General features: G+C 37.5%; 2 protein-coding genes across 2 annotated transcripts; both read left to right on the top strand.

The window, feature by feature from the left end:
* The first annotated feature begins 7,735 nt into the window (after nt 1-7,735).
* On the top strand, nt 7,736-10,069 carry LOC140769459 (trans-resveratrol di-O-methyltransferase-like). The gene is made up of 2 exons (XM_073110142.1): nt 7,736-8,625; nt 9,565-10,069. The coding sequence occupies exons 1-2, from the start codon at nt 7,831-7,833 to the stop codon at nt 9,853-9,855; spliced, it is 1,086 nt and encodes a 361-aa protein (XP_072966243.1). The 5' UTR covers nt 7,736-7,830; the 3' UTR covers nt 9,856-10,069.
* Nucleotides 10,070-18,821: 8,752 nt separating this feature from the next.
* On the top strand, nt 18,822-20,265 carry LOC140770491 (trans-resveratrol di-O-methyltransferase-like). The gene is made up of 2 exons (XM_073111708.1): nt 18,822-19,714; nt 19,800-20,265. Exons 1-2 carry the CDS (start codon nt 18,917-18,919, stop codon nt 20,088-20,090), a joined length of 1,089 nt encoding a protein of 362 aa, XP_072967809.1. The 5' UTR covers nt 18,822-18,916; the 3' UTR covers nt 20,091-20,265.
* The last annotated feature ends 1,494 nt before the right edge of the window (nt 20,266-21,759 follow it).

Raw genomic sequence — 21,759 nt, 5'->3', positions numbered from 1 at the left:
GCTCACACCAAACTCTAAAATCCAACATTTCGGTTTATAGGGATGGCTCAAGTTGGGGATTTCCACGGGGCGCGTTCGAACGCACCTAGTGCATATGCAGACTAGTGTTCGAACGCCTGCATCAAGTTTGCTCTCGGGTTCAGATTCGCGTTCGAACGCGATTGGGCCGTTCGAACACCTGTATCACCCAGTCCCTGTCTAGAAACTGTGTTTGAACCACCCCAAGGTCTGTTCGAACGCACTGGTATATCAAGTCTGCAAAATAGTGAAATCTGAATTTGAGCCAAAAACAACAAACGAATTGTGATGGATGTCATTGTGAAGGAGCACAGCGATGACCCTAATGGGCAAGGTTCTCACTCTTCTTAAAGAATTGAAAGAGCTAAAGAGTAGGAATACGATAGGGCGATACTATATTTTCAGTGACTCTGAGTCCTTAGTCAATATGATGAACGGCGGCACAAACTGTGTGGACAATTGAGCACATAGTTCATAACTATACCCTTGCTGAACTTACTTGGTGAGGGTTTGTTATATGAGTCTTGCAACAACTCTACGGCTAACCCGCTTGTTAGGCTTGCTGTAACTCTGGGTGGTTATCATGATGGTTTGACCTAGTGCTGATTCTAGCTTATATGAAACTTGAGTCTATGAACTCTTGTCTCCTAACAAAAAAGAGAAAAGATTAATGGAGGAAAGATTGCCTAATTATATACATTAAGAATGATGTTTTCCATACTTTTAACGTGCCATACAAATGTTTTAAAATATGATGATTCGGCTTGGAGACTTGTAATTAATTTTCGGTATGCGTGTTTTGATAGGTTTTATGTGTTTATACATACTTTAATGTCTATTTGTTTGTTGCAATTTAATAGTCATTTGATATAAATAATGTAAAATTAATTATAATATTTATATAAAATATTTAACTCCGCCACTACTTATCATTATTGTATTATAGTCTCCAAATCTCCCCAAGTTGGCAAAGATCAGAGTCAATTGACAGAGAAGTACAAATATAAGATTATCTACGTTTTTTTTTTATTGCGAGGACCTTTGATATTATCAGAGCATGTAATCCACGTGATCAATAATTTCGACGATCGTTAACCTGTGATCAATAATTTCGACGATCAATAAAACGTTTCTCCGTACCTTTTCTTAAATAATCCTTTATACTTTTTCTTTTGTTTGTTTAATGATTTCTTTGTTCTTTTTCCTAATCTAATTAGTCAGCTAAAACTAAAAAACCAACAACTAATTAGTTAGTGAAAATGTTCATAATTTTGTGTACCGAAGCATGCAGTCCCAAATGCATGAAGTTGGTGCACTTTACTCTGAAGATCTGTTCTCCAAGAGAACCAACAATTTTCTTTTAGATTAATTACGCTTACATATCCTGAAGTATACTTAGTTTTTACGGAGACCCTCTAAATTTTTTTATGTCAATATCATCTTTCTGTTAGTGTGACATGAGAAAAATTAGACGAGTCAGTTTACATAGCAATCATATTTCTCAGAAATGACATAGATTCCCTCATAAACCTTTTAATTAAATTAGAATAAAAATATTATTATAATTAAATTTAATTTATTATCAAAATTTCTTGCCTTCCTCCCCCATCCACTATCTCAACTACTTCTCCCCTTCACCGTCGGCCGCCCCTTCACCATCGCCGACCACCCCTTCACCATCGTCGGCCACCGACATCGCCTCCCCGTCGTCGGCTTACGACAGTGAGGAACCAGCTGGCCAACCTCCCCGCTATCCGCTTGCCTTCCTATCTCTTCCCCTGTCTCACCGGTGGCAGCATCAACGAGGGGCAACGCCGACGAATCCGTTAGCCGACCTTGAGAAGGACCTTCCACCTGCGGTGAGGGCAAAGGCAAGGGTCGAGCTGGCCTTGTCCAACCCTTCCTCAAGCCCGATGGCGTTGCCCCGCTCACTGTAGAATTCGATAGCGGAGAGGAGTCTAATGACACTAGCGAAGTCCTCCTCCTTCCCCTATCTCACCGTTGGCAGCATTGGTGAGGGGCAACACTGGCGAATTCGTCGGTCAGCCTCGAGGAGGAGCTTCTGCCTGCGGTGAGGGCAAGGGCAAGGGCTGAGCTGGCCTCGTCCAACCTTTCATCGGCCCGACAGCGTCGCTCCACCCGCCGCGGAATCCAACAACGTCCGAAGAGCATGATGACAAGCGAAATCCTCCCCCCTCACCGTCGGTAGCATCGGTAAAGGGCAACGCTGACAGATCCATCTGTCGGCCTTGAGGAGGAGCTTCCGCCTGTGGTGAGGGCGAGGGCGAGGGCTAGCCTCGTCCGAGCCTTCCTCAAGCCTGATGATGTCACTTGGCCCGTCATGGAAATCTACAACGTCCAAAGAGCGATGATGGCAATGCTTCAATAGGATGATTCACGTCGAGTTGGCAGTAACTAAATCGCCACCTCTGTCGAAGTTCTCTGATGAGGTGAACTACGTGGGTTCAGTGGAGGAGTCAGGTGGTTTGAGATTATTTGGTTACCTTATTTATTATTATTATTTACTAAATTGATGAACTTGTTAACTTATTAGGGATATTGTTGGTCATTATGCATTATCTATCGTCACCGTTATCCATTTCACTTTGGCCCCAAAGTTTAGGGTTGATATTGTAGCCTAAAAAAGATTAACAGGTCCCACAAAAATTGAGTAAATTTGGTGAGGTGTCATCGTAATTAACTCTTTTTCTTTAACATCTCGTGCTGTAATGGAAATTCGTGCACCAAATATAATATCTACTATCTACTCTGTATTATCTAAAGAGGTGACGTTTTCCGCATCTCAAAATAAATAATTTGTATTGAATAAAACTGGTAACTCAGATAGTGATTTTTCTAATTATATATACACCTTCCTTGGACTAAAATTACACTAATATGATAAATAAGTTTGTAACTCACCTACTCACATATATTATTAATTATGAAGGTCCAGAACTCTAGAAACCATGTGATCCACTTGGCCGGAAAAGTCCTCCCTATATTAATTTCTTAGTTTCAACTATTTTTAGGATCACTAGAAACAATTTTGCCGTGGCTTTCCTTGTGTTTTCTTCTAAACAATATCGTTGTGGTAAAAGAGTTGTAAGTCCCTAGTACTAGTTTTGCTTTTGGTAGAGTCAAAATCAAGCATACTACATAATTTAGACTAGATCGAGTCGCCTTGGATCAAAATAAAAGATCGAGAGTCTCTTCTACCGGTCCGTAGACTTATTACATTCTCGAAAAACAAAAAAGATTCTAACTTTGAAAAAAAAAAAACGAGTGAGAAAGATAAAACACTCTAAAATATTCCTAATATGCTAAGAACATACGCCCTTACACATGGTGCTCATTAGCTCCTTAGAATCAGACTCGAGACGGAGTCTATAGCTCGATCTAACAAGTCTCAAGCCTAAGTAGATAGCTAACACCTCTGTTAGTAAAGCAGGTGCACCAGGAGGAGGTTCTCGGGTAGCTGTAATGAGAACGCCATTCTCAAAGTGGAGAATAGTTGCTGCTCTGCCCTAGCACTCTCCCAAGACAAATGATCTATAAGTGTTCAATTTGAGCTATTTAAGTGGATTGTCTAAGGTCGTGGGCGCATGAATTTTTTCTGCAGTGTGGCTACTTGCTAGCTTTCAGGTGAGCTAATAATATGTTGCTAAATACCCTGATTGTAAAAACAATGGGATAATTCTCTTTTTACCCTATAAACTATTACTCATTTTCATAATGACCCCATAAATTTTTTTTAATACACAATGACCTAGTGAACTATCAAAAATACCTCATTTGAACCATTCCGATAAGATTCTATTATATATTTTCACTTATAAGTTGTCATGTGATGGTCACATGACAACAGTATGACGAGAATATCTTCATATGCATGTGCAAGCCATATGCTAACTCATAAGAGCTTATATGACAGACGAAAATACTTTTAGATTGTCAAATAAAACTCTCTCCACTTCTACGATAGAAGTTGATCCCAATCTCAATCCCCACCAACTTCTTCAAATATCTGTTGCATCCCACCCTTCTACAATCTTTCTAACCTCCCACCTCCACTTGAAACCTTTTCTTTCAATCCTCAAGCAATAACACCATTATTCAATGACTTGTGAGCACCAACATTTCATCCAAAAGCCAATCCCAATTGTAAGATAAAATCTTTAGCAATTCCAAGTAGCCACAAATTGGGTTCTTTGAAATCACCACCTAAGATTTGTCTCAAGAGAGAGATAGCCAACAATTCGATGAGGATTGGACTAATTTGGAGTAGGCCCAAATGGGCCGAGCTCTAGGGATCTCCGAGAGCTTAGAGTAGAACTTGCTGCATAGCTTGACGAGGGTGGCGGTGAAGATACCGTAGCCGTCAGTGACAATAGCATGCAGGTGGGTGGGATGGGTTAGAGATGGAAGAAGGCTTCTTTGAGGCTGAGCTCGATTGGGTTCTAGACGACATGGGGGTTGAGGTGGAGGAGATTTGGCGAATTCAACGAGTTCTACTCCAAGCTTGGCCATGGGAGGGAGGAGGTAGTTCAATCTTTTTCCTCATCATCCTCCATCTCGTACCCTAAGGGAGCTTGGCCATGGGAGAGATGCTGGGCGAGAGCAACTCTGATTGCCTCCTCCATTCATGGATGAGCTCGGATTTGAATTCGGCGAAGTTGGGGCAGATCCATTACTACTGGAGGTTGAGGAGGAAAAGGATCCATTGTTGTTGGAGTAGATCTATTGTTTCTGTAGGGAGCGGAAGAAGAAGAGTTGGGGGTAATAAATTAAAAATTTTACTAACCAACTCTAGTAGAGTTGGTGGGTACCTTGTTCATGATCAAGGAGGTCATAGGTTCAACTGCAACCCTAAATAATATTGTGGAAAAATTATTTAGCGGTTAGTGGTTTGGTGACTCAACTCAATTCGGTTGATAGCTCGGTAGTGCGGTTAGTTTGCAAGAACAATTTGACAACGCAACGACTTGGAATAGATCTCAGTGGCGTTTGATTTGAAGCAATTGTTCGGTGATACATATGGCTTAAAGCCTAGACTAGATAGCTAAAGCTCAGTGGAGCTTAAGTACCTCTGTATCTTGCCTTCGGGCTCATGGTCAGCACGCTAATTGTACCTTCAGTTTTGTCTCTGTCAAGAATTATTCATTTTATTATTGGGTCGGCCTTGATTGGCTCATTAATTTATAACTCCATCCCAGAGCATTAATATCGATATATATGGATTGCAATGTAACCTTCACTACTAGGGTGACGAAGAGTGCGTAAAGATACTACGATGATGCAAGGACGATTCCTACCAAAAAAGCTAGTAAAGTGATCCTAATAGACAAGGTGATCGGTTTTGACTTAGACTCAAATATAGCTGTTGTTTTACTTGATGGTGGTGGTGGTGACTGGGAGCCTTGAAAGTGTGAGAAAGAGTGGCGAAAAAAATACTCATGGAAACAAGATCCAGAGATTAAAAGTTCATGCTCATTCTTAGACCTACGTTAATTATCGAGCTTTATCCCTAATAATTGCTTAGTTTTGGTGGGTTCGATAGTCTTCTTTTGTTTCTATAACTGTAAACCTTGTTTGATTTGAGGCTAAGTTTTAAACTTAATTAACTGGTGTCATTTTTTAGTTTTGATTTTTTAAAAAATAAACTTAATTAAATATAAAAAAAAAGTTATTAAACCAAGTTACGAGTAGTATCACTGCCTAGAAATTCAATAAATCTGCTGCATTAAAGAATATTGATGTGATCACAGTTGTGACTGTTGAGAGGTATCCATAAGATGCTAGCAATAGGGTGAAAATTATAGATTGGATATCGAATATATTCGTATTCGCTTTCTGAATATATAAAGAATTTATAATATAATTATTAAAGTCTATAGATAATTAATAAATATGTGAAAATTAGATTAAAAACTCATATAAAAATATTTTTTACTTTATTATTTTCATAATATAATGAAGAAGAAACCGCAATAATCGAGCTTTATTGACGTCAATCGCTGCATTGGAAGCTAACTCCAGTACTCTTCCTCTTGTCTTGGGTGCAATTATTCCAATCCTATAGTGGCCACTCTGGTTGGTTGAAGCCCATTATATTAATTAGCCGTACCCTTTTATTTCGTACGAGCATAGGCAATGTCTTCACGCTACCATTGGATTATTAATATTTTTGGTCGGATATAAACACTAAACTACAAAAATTAAATGGACAGAGATGAATCTTATAAGAGAAAAAAATATAAATAACAACTTACGTTTTTTTGACTAAATTCTAAACAGAACTCATTTTTAATTTATAAATAGAGCCTCATATTTGTTAGAAAAAGAAAACCACCAATTGATACCTCATCTTTTGATAGTCAATCTAACAGAGTATCCAGTTAAATTACTCATAGAATCAAATTAAGCATTTAAAACGATTTAGAAGCAAATCTGAGCATAAATTTTGAGAGTAAGGGCAAAATCTGTAAATTATAAAAGCAGAGGATTTTATTTGTAATATTGTAAAAATATAGGTGCTACTTGTAATTTCCCTCTTGCCAGCCACATCATCGTACGGAACCCTGTCCATGATGGCGTAGGAAAAGAATTATTAGGGGGGGCTAATTTATCTACTATCTGACGAATTTTCTATGAAGAATAAATATAAAAAATAAACATGGCAACTTTACGAAAAATATTTTATAATTTTATTATTTAAATCTAGTGGTAATAAAAAAAGAGAATTTGCATAAAAAATAAAGTTAGTTTTTGTTTTTGCCCCTTAATCTCGTTTTTTTATTTTCCCATACAAATTAGCTTTTTTTCCATAATTATATTTACAAATTTCAAAGGAAGAAAAAATAAATCAATTATGTAAAATTAATTGTGAATTATGTTAAAAGAACTAAGAATTATGTAAAATAATTGTCAATTATAGTAAAAAAAAAAAACGAGGAGAATAAGGAGTGAGAGATACTACTCCATTTAAATTTTTGAAGGGTCTTTTCATAATCACTATTACCTCCCATAATATCTAAATATTTCTCAAAAATAATAGTAAAGAGATTAGAAAGATGAATACTCTTAACTCAGAGACAAATAAATAATTCTAAAAATTTGATAATTGATTCATATCTTCTGAAGTCCGATAATCTATAGATGATTTCTAATTATATAATATAGTTTTATTATGTAATTTACTGTTATTGAACATTTGTATTTTTATGAGTTTTGTAGTTTTCTTACTTAATTCTAATTATTGGTATGGTTCAAATTGTTCTCTCTTGCTGTAAGATTTTCAGCGACGAAGAAGATGTAATTTATTGTCGTAAGATTTTGAGTGATGAAGAAGATGTAATCTAATCGTAGATATTTTAGAAAAGAATGATTTATAGTGGATGAAATACTCTATTTTTATTACATCTTATCAAATGATTTTAGTTTTAACCTAACCTAGAGATATTTTTTTTCAAGTAAAATGTATAGTTGAAACCACAAATATTGAAAATACAGTGTATAAATAAGAAATAGTTGAAAAAAATAATAAGGTGTTTAATGCGAATTTTACTGATAGATAGATTAATCATAAAGCACATTGTTCGAGATAATTCTATTTAAAAATCTCACTAACCGTAAGAATAGAAAAGCTTACATGATTAGACACTGACCTTTAGCATACATTTCACAGTTAGAAATAAAAGAGGAAGGAGGGGAAGGGGCCCACTCGCCTGTCTCTCTATATGACTGTATGTCTATATAATTAACACCAAACTTACAAAGGAAACCGCAAGCTAAGAATAGTCAATCACTGAGATGGAGCTCATGACTAAAGCCAAGAATTTTGAGAGCCATGATCTCCTCCAAGCTCAGGAGCAGCTATGGAACCACATCTTCCTCTACCTCAAATCCATGTCTCTCAAATGCGCCGTCGAGCTCGGCATTCCTGACGTTATTCACAACCATGGTGGATCCATCGCCCACCCGGAGCTCCTCGCCGCTCTTTCCCTTCCACCCTCGAGATCTCCTCACCTACGTCGACTCATGCGCATGCTAACCCACTCAGGCTTCTTCGCCACGCGAAGAAGCCCGGGATCCGGCGACGAGGAGGAGGAGGAGGAGGACGTGTACCTCCTCACACCTCTCTCTTATCTCCTAGTGAACGACAACAATAACTCGAGCTTATCGCCGTTTGTGCTCGCAGTGCTCGACCCTTACATAGTAGAACCATCGTACTCCATGAGCTCTTGGTTTAGAAGCTGCGAGCGCACGCCGTTCCAGATGGTGAACGGGTGGGGATTCTGGGACATGGCCGGCCGCGACGGCAAGCTAAATCGGATCTTCAACGACGGGATGGCGTCGGATGGACGGTTCGTGATGGATGTCGTGGTGAAGGAGCATGGCGATGTTTTCCAGGGTGTGACGTCGCTGGTGGACGTCGGCGGAGGAATCGGCGCCGCCGCGAGAGCCATCGCCGAGGCGTTCGAAATTCGGTGCTCTGTGTTGGACCTGCCTCATGTTGTCGGGAATATAGCGGCCGATGGCGTCGTCGAGTTTGTTGCAGGAAATATGTTCGACCGCATCCCTCCCGCCGATGCTGTCTTGCTTAAGGTCGTACGTGTTAATTACCTCACAAGTCGCATCATCTCTTCTATTCTTTCCCTTCTTTTGATAGATAGCTAGGGTGATAACCGGAAGTAACTCCGACCCGACCCGCTATCCGATCTGACTAGGATCGGATTCGGATAAAAAATTTCTATCCGATTCGGATTCGGAAACGGAAACGGATATAATTTTTTTTAAAAAAATTCGGATACGGATTCGGAAACGGATAGAATTTTTAAAAAAAATTAGAATACGGATTCGGATATGGGTCGGATATATTTTTCGGATTCGGATACGGATATCGGATATTCGTTTACCCGCATATTTTTTTAAATGTTTTATTGTTTTTAATTTGCTTATTTAAATACTAAATACTAATATTATTACTAATAATACGTTATATATTATTTATAGAGATTAATTTCTCTAATTTTTATATATTTGATATACAAAAAAATTATTTGTTATAAAACTCTTAATAATTTTGTGTTAATTATATTTAAATAAAATATTATAATTATTTTAAATTCAATCAATATCCGTTTAAGATCCGATCTTTTATCCGAAAATTATCTGTATCCGTTTAGTTAGGATATGGTTTTAAATTTTGCTATTCGTCCAATATCCGTATCCGATCCGTTTTCACCCCTATAGATAGCAATCATAATTTAGCAATCATAATTTAGAAAGTTAAAAGGAACCAACTCAAGCTGACACCAAGCACAACTTTTCTAAAGTTTCCGGATTGTATTTTTCATGTGCAATCTACGTTCATTTATATATGTCAATTATTTAGTAACAATTATATGTATAAGTTTACATATATTTGTAATAATACGGTATGCACATACATATTTCAGGGTAGCAATTAATTTGAATGCAAAATCTTTGAATTGTTGATCTAAAAGTCTAAACCGTTAACTTTCGTATGTGTACTAATTGCAGTGGATCCTTCATGATTGGGATGACGAGGAGTGTGTAAAGATACTACGGCGGTGCAAAGAGGCAATTCCCGCAAGAGAAGCCGGTGGTAAAGTGATCGTAATAGACATGGTGGTTGATTTAGAGAAGCCTAACGAGGTTGAGCTGTTGTTTGATTTATTGATGATGATGATAAGTGGAAGCTTTGAACGTAACGAGAAAGAGTGGCGTAAAATAATTTGGGAGGCAGGATTCAGCGATTATAAGATCATTCCAGTTCTTGGAGTTAGGTCAATTATCGAGCTCTATCCTTAATTCATAACTCATAAGTTAGTTGGCCATATATATATATATATATATATATAGTACTGCTCATAGTAATGGTCTCTATATCTCGTATATATAAATTAAAAGTTTGATGTAATAAAGATCGAAGTTATATATATATAGTATTGCTTGTAGTAGCAGTATTTATATATCGTATATATAAGTTAAAAGTTTGATGTAATAAAGATCGAGGTTTGTGAGAGTTGTGGTGTTCTATCATTGTCTTTGCAATTTTAGTAAATAACGAGTATAGGTATAGATTCATTTTTTTTCAAATTTGTGTGGCTTCGAGTTTCGCGGATAGGGTTGATATTAGGTGCCCTAGGTGTGGAGTCAACTACTTTGCGTCCCCTTCGCGTCCGTGACGCGACATCTCCTTCCTCCCCCTCTTCCCTCTTCTCCAAGAAACTTAAAGATCATATTATATATCTATTTTCTAGATATTAGAATAAATCTTTCATAATAAGCAGTATTGATGTGGTCATAAAATTGTATTCGCATCCACTAAGTATAACCACAGATGTAGATCGGATATCAAATATATCCATATTCGCTTTCTGAATATATATATATATATATATATATAAATAAATAAAAGAACTGATATGAACCAGTTGAGAAGAAAGCCTCATAGTACCAAGAAATTGTACAGAAATTCTAGTTTGATGACGTAAGATGACAAATGCATTCTGGACTGGTTTCACGGATATGAAAAGCATGTTGATTGAAGCAAATATGACTGGTCGCAGCAGAATCAACTATCCAATATCTTGAAGAATGAAAAATAGGATTGATGGAAAATTGGAAATGGACAAACAAGCACCTGTAGCTTGTTTATGTTCCTTTTGGGAAACTAGAACAAAGACTTCGTTAATTAGAGGAATTTGATCCATAAGTAGCAGCTGGCCTCTAACTTGAGCAAAATTATCGTTCAAACCTATCAAGAAAGGCATGACATGATTTATATGATAGTGATCTGCAAGCTTTTTATTTCCATCACAAGAACACTTTCCACAAGAACAAACTGGCCTATAATTGCTAAGTTCTTCCCATATTATTTTGAGCTTAGTAAAGTGGGCATTAACAGATAATTGTCCGCGAGTGTGATTCATTAACTTTCTTCTAAGTTGGAAATATGTGGTCCATCTTTTTGCTGAAATGGTTCCATAAGATCGGTCCAAATTTCATTAGCAGGTTGGAAAAGAATCATTGAAGTTGATATCTCTTTGGATACAGAATTAAGAATCCAAAATACAACAATATTGTTATTATGGATCCATGAATTATGAAGAGGATCATTACCTATCGGCTGAGGAATAGATCCATCTAAGAATCCTAGCTTGGTTTTCACAGACTGAGCAATCACCATAGCTCGAACTAGAAAAGCAAGCAGAGAATATGAGACAATCGATCGAACAATTAAAGAAGAAGAAGATCACAAAGGGATGCACACTAGTGCTCTGATATCATATTGAGCCACTTATTAAAAAAAAAAATCATATTGAGCCAGAGAGAATTGATCAAAATGATGAAGAAGCTTCATTCAATTAATTTAGTTATTACAAGGCTGATCCAAGTCTATGTATAGAAAGCTAAACTAACAAATAACTAATAGACTAATCAATTAAAGCATGACAACTGTAGAAAGGCAATAACAAACTAACCCATTCCTAATATGAAGCGTGATATCCGTACAAAGATAATAACAAACAAACAAACAAACTCCTAATAGTAGCAATTATGATATTTTAAAGAATGTAATGGTAATTCTTAAGGCCACGTTTGGTTTAAGACTAAGCTCCGAACTCGATTAGTTAGTTTCAATTTTTAGTCTTTATTTTTTTAAGAGTATAGACTTAATTAAATAAAAAAATATATAAATATGTTTAATTATTGAACCAATTTAATAGTTTTCGAACTAATTTAGATGGAGTTTTAAACTCAAAATAAATAAGACCTAATATTTAAAGAATGTAGTGGTTATATTGGTATAAAGTTTAAAAATCTCAAACTACATTTTGTTTGCCTCTTATTTGTGTGGTTAGTGATAGAGAATCTTTTCTTACGTTCAAAGTGATCAGAAAGATATTACACTTTAATTTCTTCTTGATATCTGATTGGATGCAAAATTGATGGGTTCTCATGCAAGACTAATGGATGAATGCTTGCCTAATTAACTGTATACATTGAGAATAAAAGTTAATTTGTTGGACGATAAGTATACATATTAGATTATCTATGTTTTTACTAGAGCCATTGACTCTGTGGGAGCATGTCGCCCACATGATCAATAATATCAATGATCAATAAAACGTACCCACATGCTCAATAATTTCAACTATACCTTTTCTATTTTTTCTTTTTTGATTTGATCTTTGTTCGATTCGTTTTATTTTATTTATAGAAAAAGAGCTGTTTTATTCAACTAGACTATTCAAATTAAGAATATTGCCAGATCCAAGGGAACGGGACATTTGTAAAACTGTCCTAATTTATTGCAGAAAATATGTTTGACTGTATCAAAACCACATCCCTCTCCCGAACGCTATCCTTCTTAAGGTTGTACGTGGTGCGAATTGGTTCGCTAAGCATGATTGGCTCTTAGAGCTTAAGGATATTATTTTTTTGTGATAAAAAATAATAATTTCACAAGTCACATCATCTATTATATGTTTTCTTGCTTTTTTTATAGATCGTAATCGTAAGTACTATTCCTTATTTTAAATATATTTTTAATACTTTTATTTTTTAGAAAAAGAGCTGCTGTATTCAACTAAATATTTCTACTACCTGACATGGTAGAATTTTCAAATTATTTGGGGAATGAGACATTTTTTAACGTTTCCTTTTCTTTTTAAAATATCAGTTGGATTTAACTGGCCTAACACCCAAGGGGGGTTGAGAGCTTCAAAGTTTAGGCAATTACAAAAATCAGGGTGAATGGGTTCATCCGAACCCAACAAGACAGTTTGACATCTAGGTCTTACCTCGTTTGGCCGCCCAATTAGCCGCACGGTTGCCTTTTCTAAATACATAGATAAGACGATAGTTTGGAAAAGAGTTGAGTAAGGATTTATACTCAGCAACTAGAATTCAAATTTTCCACCGGCAGCCGAGCTCCGCCTTCATGATTTGCACCAACTCTAGTGAGTCTGTCTCTACCTCCACCGAGCCTTGCCCCCTTACCAAGGCCAACTCGAGCCGTAGGGCCCCGCTTTCGGCTAGTAGCACCGAGTCTCCTGGCGAGAGCTCCCAGGCGACTTTCAGGAGAGCGCCTTTTGCTGACCTGAGCATGGCTCCAGCTCTCGCTTAGTAGTCGCCCGGCGAGAAGGCACTATCCAAGTTCACCTTGATCCAACCTGGGGCCGAGGCCAACCATCTACATTCCTTCGTTGGCCTAGCCATCTTGATCTTCAACCAAGTTGGCTTGGCATAGTCCCGTGCGAGTTGCACCGCTTTACGCACTACTGTTCTCGACTGATCGTTGTCACCCCGGAAGACCTGAGCATTTCGTTGTAAATAAGTGAGTGCAGCTGATACGATTCGGACTTCACCGACGTCGTCTCGAGCATGGATTCACTTTAGGAGTGTTTTTATTTCATGTTTTAGTGTTTAATTTTCATTAAAATAAGTTTTCTGTAAATCGCGTTCGAACGCGGATGGAGTGAGTTCGAACGCGGTTTGTGAACGGGGTTGTGAACGTAGGTGAAGAGAGTGCACTTTGTGTTCGAACGCGGTGCGTTCGAACGCACTATGAACGCCTGCATAAAGTTCGCAAATACCGAGAGGCGCGTTCGATCGTGCGTTCGAACGCGGTCGGGCGAGTTCGAATGCGATCGGCGAAAATTGTATTTTTAGGGTTAATTTGAGTTGTTGGTTAGCCTATAAAAGGATGTGTAGGGCAACCAAGATAGATTATTGAATATTGAGATTGAGTTTTGCCTTGCCTCCTTCGTCTTCTTCATTCCCGTTCTCTCAATCCCCAGCGACGCCGCTTCTAACCTCCCTCGACCGGCCAATCACCATAGTCCCTTAGGGGTGGCCCTCTTCTCCCCCTTCTTCCAATCTATCCAACACTTGCCCTAACCCTTCCATCACCCATAACCCTTCCACCACCACCTTTTCACCGGTGCCACCCCATTAACGCCGATCCTCCACCAATCACCATTACCTAGGATCTCGTGCCTCCATCCACGGATCCAAAACAGACCATCTTGATGTTCATCCACTAAACGAACGATATCTCAAGATCTCCACTAAACGTCGCTCCACCCGCCGCGGAATCCAACAACATCCGAAGAGCATGATGACAAGCGAAATCCTCCCTCCTCACCGTCGGTAGCATCGGTAAAGGGCAACGCTGACAAATCCATCTGTCGGCCTTGAGGAGGAGCTTCCGCCTGTGGTGAGGGCGAGGGCTAGCCTCGTCCGAGCCTTCCTCAAGCCCGATGATGTCACTTGGCCCGTCATGGAAATCTGCAACGTCCAAAGAGCGATGATGGCAATGCTTCAATAGGATGATTCACGTCGAGTTGGCAGTAACTAAATCGCCACCTCTGTCGAAGTTCTCTGATGAGGTGAACTACGTGGGTTCAGTGGAGGAGTCAGGTGGTTTGAGATTATTTGGTTACCTTATTTATTATTATTATTTACTAAATTGATGAACTTGTTAACTTATTAAGGATATTGTTGGTCATTATGCATTATCTATCGTCACCGTTATCCATTTCACTTTGGCCCCAAAGTTTAGGGTTGATATTGTAGCCTAAAAAAGATTAACAGGTCCCCACAAAAATTGAGTATATTTGGTGAGGTGTCATCGTAATTAACTCTTTTTCTTTAACATCTCGTGCTGTAATGGAAATTCGTGCACCAAATATAATATCTACTATCTACTCTGTATTATCTAAAGAGGTGACGTTTTCCGCATCTCAAAATAAATAATTTGTATTGAATAAAACTGGTAACTCAGATAGTGATTTTTCTAATTATATATACACCTTCCTTGGACTAAAATTACACTAATATGATAAATAAGTTTGTAACTCACCTACTCACATATATTATTAATTATGAAGGTCCAGAACTCTAGAAACCATGTGATCCACTTGGCCGGAAAAGTCCTCCCTATATTAATTTCTTAGTTTCAACTATTTTTAGGATCACTAGAAACAATTTTGCCGTGGCTTTCCTTGTGTTTTCTTCTAAACAATATCGTTGTGGTAAAAGAGTTGTAAGTCCCTAGTACTAGTTTTGCTTTTGGTAGAGTCAAAATCAAGCATACTACATAATTTAGACTAGATCGAGTCGCCTTGGATCAAAATAAAAGATCGAGAGTCTCTTCTACCGGTCCGTAGACTTATTACATTCTCGAAAAACAAAAAAAATTCTAACTTTGAAAAAAAAAAAAACGAGTGAGAAAGATAAAACACTCTAAAATATTCCTAATATGCTAAGAACATACGCCCTTACACATGGTGCTCATTAGCTCCTTAGAATCAGACTCGAGACGGAGTCTATAGCTCGATCTAACAAGTCTCAAGCCTAAGTAGATAGCTAACACCTCTATTAGTAAAGCAGGTGCACCAGGAGGAGGTTCTCGGGTAGCTGTAATGAGAACGCCATTATCAAAGTGGAGAATAGTTGCTGCTCTGCCCTAGCACTCTCCCAAGACAAATGATCTATAAGTGTTCAGTTTGAGCTATTTAAGTGGATTGTCTAAGGTCGTGGGCGCATGAATTTTTTCTGCAGTGTAGCTACTTGCTAGCTTTCAGGTGAGCTAATAATATGTTGCTAAATACCCTGATTGTAAAAACAATGGGATAATTCTCTTTTTACCCTATAAACTATTACTCATTTTCATAATGACCCCATAAATTTTTTTTAATACACAATGACCTAGTGAACTATCAAAAATACCTCATTTGAACCATTCCGATAAGATTCTATTATATATTTTCACTTATAAGTTGTCATGTGATGGTCACATGACAACAGTATGACGAGAATATCTTCATATGCATGTGCAAGCCATATGCTAACTCATAAGAGCTTATATGACAGACGAAAATACTTTTAGATTGTCAAATAAAACTCTCTCCACTTCTACGATAGAAGTTGATCCCAATCTCAATCCCCACCAACTTCTTCAAATATCTGTTGCATCCCACCCTTCTACAATCTTTCTAACCTCCCACCTCCACTTGAAACCTTTTCTTTCAATCCTCAAGCAATAACACCATTATTCAATGACTTGTGAGCACCAACATTTCATCCAAAAGCCAATCCCAATTGTAAGATAAAATCTTTAGCAATTCCAAGTAGCCACAAATTGGGTTCTTTGAAATCACCACCTAAGATTTGTCTCAAGAGAGAGATAGCCAACAATTCGATGAGGATTGGACTAATTTGGAGTAGGCCCAAATGGGCCGAGCTCTAGGGATCTCCGAGAGCTTAGAGTAGAACTTGCTGCATAGCTTGACGAGGGTGGCGGTGAAGATACCGTAGCCGTCAGTGACAATAGCATGCAGGTGGGTGGGATGGGTTAGAGATGGAAGAAGGCTTCTTTGAGGCTGAGCTCGATTGGGTTCTAGGCGACATGGGGGTTGAGGTGGAGGAGATTTGGCGAATTCAACGAGTTCTACTCCAAGCTTGGCCATGGGAGGGAGGAGGTAGTTCGATCTTTTTCCTCATCATCCTCCATCTCGTACCCTAAGGGAGCTTGGCCATGGGAGAGATGCTGGGCGAGAGCAACTCTGATTGCCTCCTCCATTCATGGATGAGCTCGGATTTGAATTCAGCGAAGTTGGGGCAGATCCATTACTACTGGAGGTTGAGGAGGAAAAGGATCCATTGTTGTTGGAGTAGATCTATTGTTTCTGTAGGGAGCGGAAGAAGAAGAGTTGGGGGTAATAAATTAAAAATTTTACTAACCAACTCTAGTAGAGTTGGTGGGTACCTTGTTCATGATCAAAGAGGTCATAGGTTCAACTGCAACCCTAAATAATATTGTGGAAAAATTATTTAGCGGTTGGTGGTTTGGTGACTCAACTCAATTCGGTTGATAGCTCGGTAGTGCGGTTAGTTTGCAAGAACAATTTGACAACGCAACGACTTGGAATAGATCTCAGTGGCGTTTGATTTGAAGCAATTGTTCGGTGATACATATGGCTTAAAGCCTAGACTAGACAGCTAAAGCTCAGTGGAGCTTAAGTGCCTCTGTATCTTGCCTTCGGGCTCATGGTCAGCACGCTAATGGTACCTTCTGTTTTGTCTCTGTCAAGAATTATTCATTTTATTATTGGGTCGACCTTGATCGGCTCATTAATTTACAACTCATTTTTAATTTATAAATAACAACTTACGTTTTTTTGACTAAATTCTAAACAGAACTCATTTTTAATTTATAAATAGAGCCTCCTATTTGTTAGAAAAAGAAAACCACTAAGTGATACCTCATCTTTTGATGGTCAATCTAACGGAGTATCTAGTTAACTTACTCATAGAATCAAATTAAGCATTTAAAATGATTTAGAAGCAAATCTGAGCATAAATTTTGAGAGTACGGTCAAAATCTGTAAATTATAAAAGCAGAGGATTTTATTTGTAATATTGTAAAAATATAGGTGCTACTTGTAATTTTTCTTTTGCCAGCCACATCATCGTACAGAACCCTATCTATGCTAATTTATCTACTATCCGACAAATTTTCTGTGAAGAATAAATATAAAACAAAAATTCATATACTTCTTTTTCTATATCACACTCGACCACCTTCTTTGTCTTATTTTTCTTTTACTCAGAAATAATTCTATACAAATCTCTCGTACAAAGAGATGCTATCATATGCATTGTGTTTAATACATAATTTTCTAAGATTATCCATCTATGATATTTAATATATTATAACTATATAATCTACTATCTTATTTTTTATTCTTCATTTTGTTGCCTCTGTCTTAACTTTGTAAATAGACGGAACTTTAAATCATAACTGTTTGAAGTACACATTAGGTATTAGTACTGAATAAATAAGTATTCAAAATTTTGGATAGGGCACTCATCCTCTTCTCGATTTTCTTTTTCTGACTATAATCTATAGTTATTTTGCATGATCCATAATTATATTTATGAGTTTCACAGTTAAACATTAGCAATAAAAGGAAGAAAAAAAAGAATTATATAAAAATAATTGTGAATTATGTTAAAAGAACTACGAATTATGTAAAATAATTGTCGGTTATAGTCAAAAAAAAATGAGGAGGATAGGGAGTGAGAGAGATACTACTCTATTTAAACTTTCGAAGATTCATTTCATAATCACTATTTACCTCCCATAATACTTAAATGTCACCCAAAAATAGTAGTAAAGAGATTAGAAAGATGAATACTCTTAACTCAGAGACAAATAAATAATTCTAAAAATTTGATAATTGCTTCATATCTTCTCAAGTCCGAAATCTGTAGATGGTTTCTAATTATATTTACATAGGTTTATTATGTAATTTACTATTATTTAACATTTGTATTTTTATGAGTTTTATAATTTTCTTACTTAATTCTAATTATTAGTAGGGCTCAAATTGTTCTCTTTTGCTATAAGATTTTGAGTGACGAAGAAGATGTAATCTCATTGTACTTTAACGGAAGAAAGAAATATAGGGGCGTTTTAGATATTTTAAAAAATAACGGTTTATAGTCGATGAAATACTCTATTTTTATTACATCTGATCAAATAATTTTAGTTTTAACCTGACCTAGAGGGTTTTTTATTTCAAGTAAAATGTATAGTTCAAATGACAAATATTAGAAATACAGTGTATAAATCAGAAATAGGTGAAAAAAATAATAAGGTGTTTAATACGAATTTTACTAATAGATAAGAATAGAAAAACTCACATGATTAGACACTGACCTTTAGCATACATTTCACATTTAGAAATCGAAGAGGGAGGGGAGGGGGATCCTCTCGCTTCTCTCTCTATATGTCTATATAATTAACACCAAACTTACAGAGGAAACTCCAAACTAAGAATAGTCAATCACTGAGATGGAGCTCATGACTAAAGCCAAGAATTTTGAGAGCCATGATCTCCTCCAAGCTCAGGAGCAGCTATGGAACCACATCTTCCTCTACCTCAAATCCATGTCTCTCAAATGCGCCGTCGAGCTCGGTATTCCTGACGTCATTCACAACCATGGTGGATCCATCGCCCACCCCGAGCTCCTCGCCGCTCTCTCCCTACCACCCTCGAGATCTCCTCACCTACGTCGACTCATGCGCATGTTAACCCACTCAGGCTTCTTCGCCACGCGAAGAAGCCGGGGATCTGGCGACGAAGAGGAGGAGGAGGAGGAGGACGTGTACCTCCTCACACCTCTCTCTTATCTCCTAGTGAACGACAACAATAGCTTGAGCTTATCGCCGTTTGTGCTCGCGATGCTCGACCCTTACTTAGTAGACCCATCGTCCTCCATGAGCTCTTGGTTCAGAAGCTGCGAGCGCACGCCGTTCCAGATGGTAAATGGGTGGGGATTCTGGGACATGGCCGGCCGCGACGGCAAGCTAAATCGGATCTTCAACGACGGGATGGCGTCGGATGGACGGTTCGTGATGGATGTCGTGGTGAAGGAGCATGGCGATGTTTTCCTGGGTGTGACGTCGCTGGTGGACGTCGGCGGAGGAATCGGCGCCGCCGCGAGAGCCATCGCCGAGACGTTCGAAATTCGGTGCTCTGTGTTGGACCTGCCTCATGTTGTCGAGAATATAGCGGCCGATGGCGTCGTCGAGTTTGTTGCAGGAAATATGTTCGACCGCATCCCTCCCGCCGATGCTGTCTTTCTTAAGGTTGTACGTGTTAATCACCTCACAAGTCACATCATCTCTCCTATTCCTTCTGTTCTTTTGATAGATAGCAATCATAATTTTGCAGTGGATACTTCATGATTGGAACGACGACGAGTGCGTAAGAATACTTCGGAGGTGCAAGGAGGCAATTCTTGAAAATAAAAAGGGTGGTAAAGTGATTATAATAGATATAGTGGTTGATTTAGAGAAGGCTAATGAAATTGAGTTGCTATTTGATTCATTGATGATGATGCTGTGTGGAAGTTTTGAACGTAACGAGAAAGAGTGGCGTAAAATATTTAGGGAGGCAGGATTCAGTAATTATAAGATCATGCCAGTTCTTGGAGTTAGGTCAATTATCGAACTCTATCCTTAATTATATATATATTACCGTTTATAATAGCGGTCCTTATATATCGTATATATAAGTTAAAAGTTTGATGCAATAAAAATCGATATGTATATATATAGTACTGTTTATAGTAGCAGTCTTTATGTATCATATATATAAGTTAAAAGTTTGCTGTAATAAAGATTGAAGTTTGTGAGAATTGTGGTGTTCTATTATTTTCTTTGCAATTTTAGTAAGTATAAGTATGGGTCGAGATTCTTTTTTTTTTTAATTTGTGTGGCTTCGAAATTCGCGTATGGGTTGAGATTAGGTGCTATGGGTGTGGAGTCAATTACTCTGCTCCGCCCCTCGCGTTCCGTTCCTCCTTCATCTGTGATGCAGAGTTTGCTTCCTCCCCCTCTTCCCTCTTCTCCAAGAAACTTAAAGATCATATTATATATCTATTTCCTAGAGATTAGAATAAATCTTTCGTAATAAGGAGTATTGATGTAGTCATAAAATTGTATTCACATCCACTAAGTATAACCACAGATGTAGATTGGATATCAAATATATATATATATATATATATATATATATATATATATATATATATATATATATATATATATAAACTAACACGAACCAGTTGAGAAGAAAGCCTCATAGTACCAAGAAAATGTACAGAAATTCTACTTTGATGACGCAAGGTGACAAATGCATTCTGAACTGGTTTCACGGATATGAAAAACATGTTGATTGAAGCAAACATGACGGGTCGCAGCAGAATCAACTATCCAATATCTTGAAGAATGAAAATTAGGATTGATGGAAAATTGGAAATGGACAAACAAGCACCTGTAGCTTGAGAATGAGGTATTAACCCCTTAGAATCAAAAAGATGTGTATCCACCATTGCCATTCAGTGAGAATATTGAGATGGATTGAGCGTTTGAACAAAATTGCTCATGTGATTGGCATTAGAAGACATTTCAGTCTCGGAATCATGGTTTGCAACCTGAGATACACCAGTGCTGGAGGTAGCAGTAGAATTAGCCTTTTGTCTAAGCTTAAACCAGGAGGATATCCATAAAGTTTGCAGCACTTATCAATAGTGTGCCCGGAATAGCCACAATATGTGCAAATAGATCTATCTTTTTATTGATTAGCTCTGTCAGAAGCTTGACCACCACTAGACTTAGTAGAATCAGATTTAACAGCAAAACCCATAGAAGAAGGTTGGCCAAAAGTCCTAGAAATTTCACTAACATGTATTTATGTTCCTCTGCGAATGAGCATAGAAGCTGTGTTTGTCTTGTCTTAATGTTTTATGTGGCTATAGTCTTGTATCATTTGGAGTGGGGTGGGTTTAGTTGGCTATTATAACCTGCACGCACGCATTTCTTCACCTTCATCACAGAGTGTTGAATAAAAAAAATTTATAGTGCAGATAAATGAGATTAAATGACAAGGCTCTTGTAAGAGTCAGATAAAAATAAATCTATCTCTTAAATAAATTTACAGTCTACTCGTTGAGATTAAAAATAATAAAAATAATATATTTTAAAAATACAAAGCCGTCATGAATCAAAATATAACTCACAAAATTAAATCTCGATGTAAATAAAAATTAATTATAATAACAAGCACTAAGATTTTACTGTTTGAAAAATCCATTATATTCATCTTGTACGAGCATAAGACATTCTTAACC

This window comes from Typha angustifolia, chromosome 11 (assembly GCF_048772165.1).
Source record: "Typha angustifolia cultivar Huaian chromosome 11, ASM4877216v1, whole genome shotgun sequence".
NCBI lineage: Eukaryota > Viridiplantae > Streptophyta > Magnoliopsida > Poales > Typhaceae > Typha > Typha angustifolia.
This window is presented reverse-complemented; position numbering and strand designations above follow the sequence as displayed.

Excerpts from the sequence above, each read along its gene's own strand:
- LOC140770491 (XM_073111708.1), top strand. The coding sequence starts at position 18,917 with ATGGAGCTCATGACTAAAGCCAAGAATTTTGAGAGCCATGATCTCCTC. Across the intron at positions 19,715-19,799 it reads CCGATGCTGTCTTTCTTAAG|TGGATACTTCATGATTGGAA; the intron begins GTTGTACGTGTT and ends ATAATTTTGCAG.
- LOC140769459 (XM_073110142.1), top strand. The coding sequence starts at position 7,831 with ATGGAGCTCATGACTAAAGCCAAGAATTTTGAGAGCCATGATCTCCTC. Across the intron at positions 8,626-9,564 it reads CCGATGCTGTCTTGCTTAAG|TGGATCCTTCATGATTGGGA; the intron begins GTCGTACGTGTT and ends TACTAATTGCAG.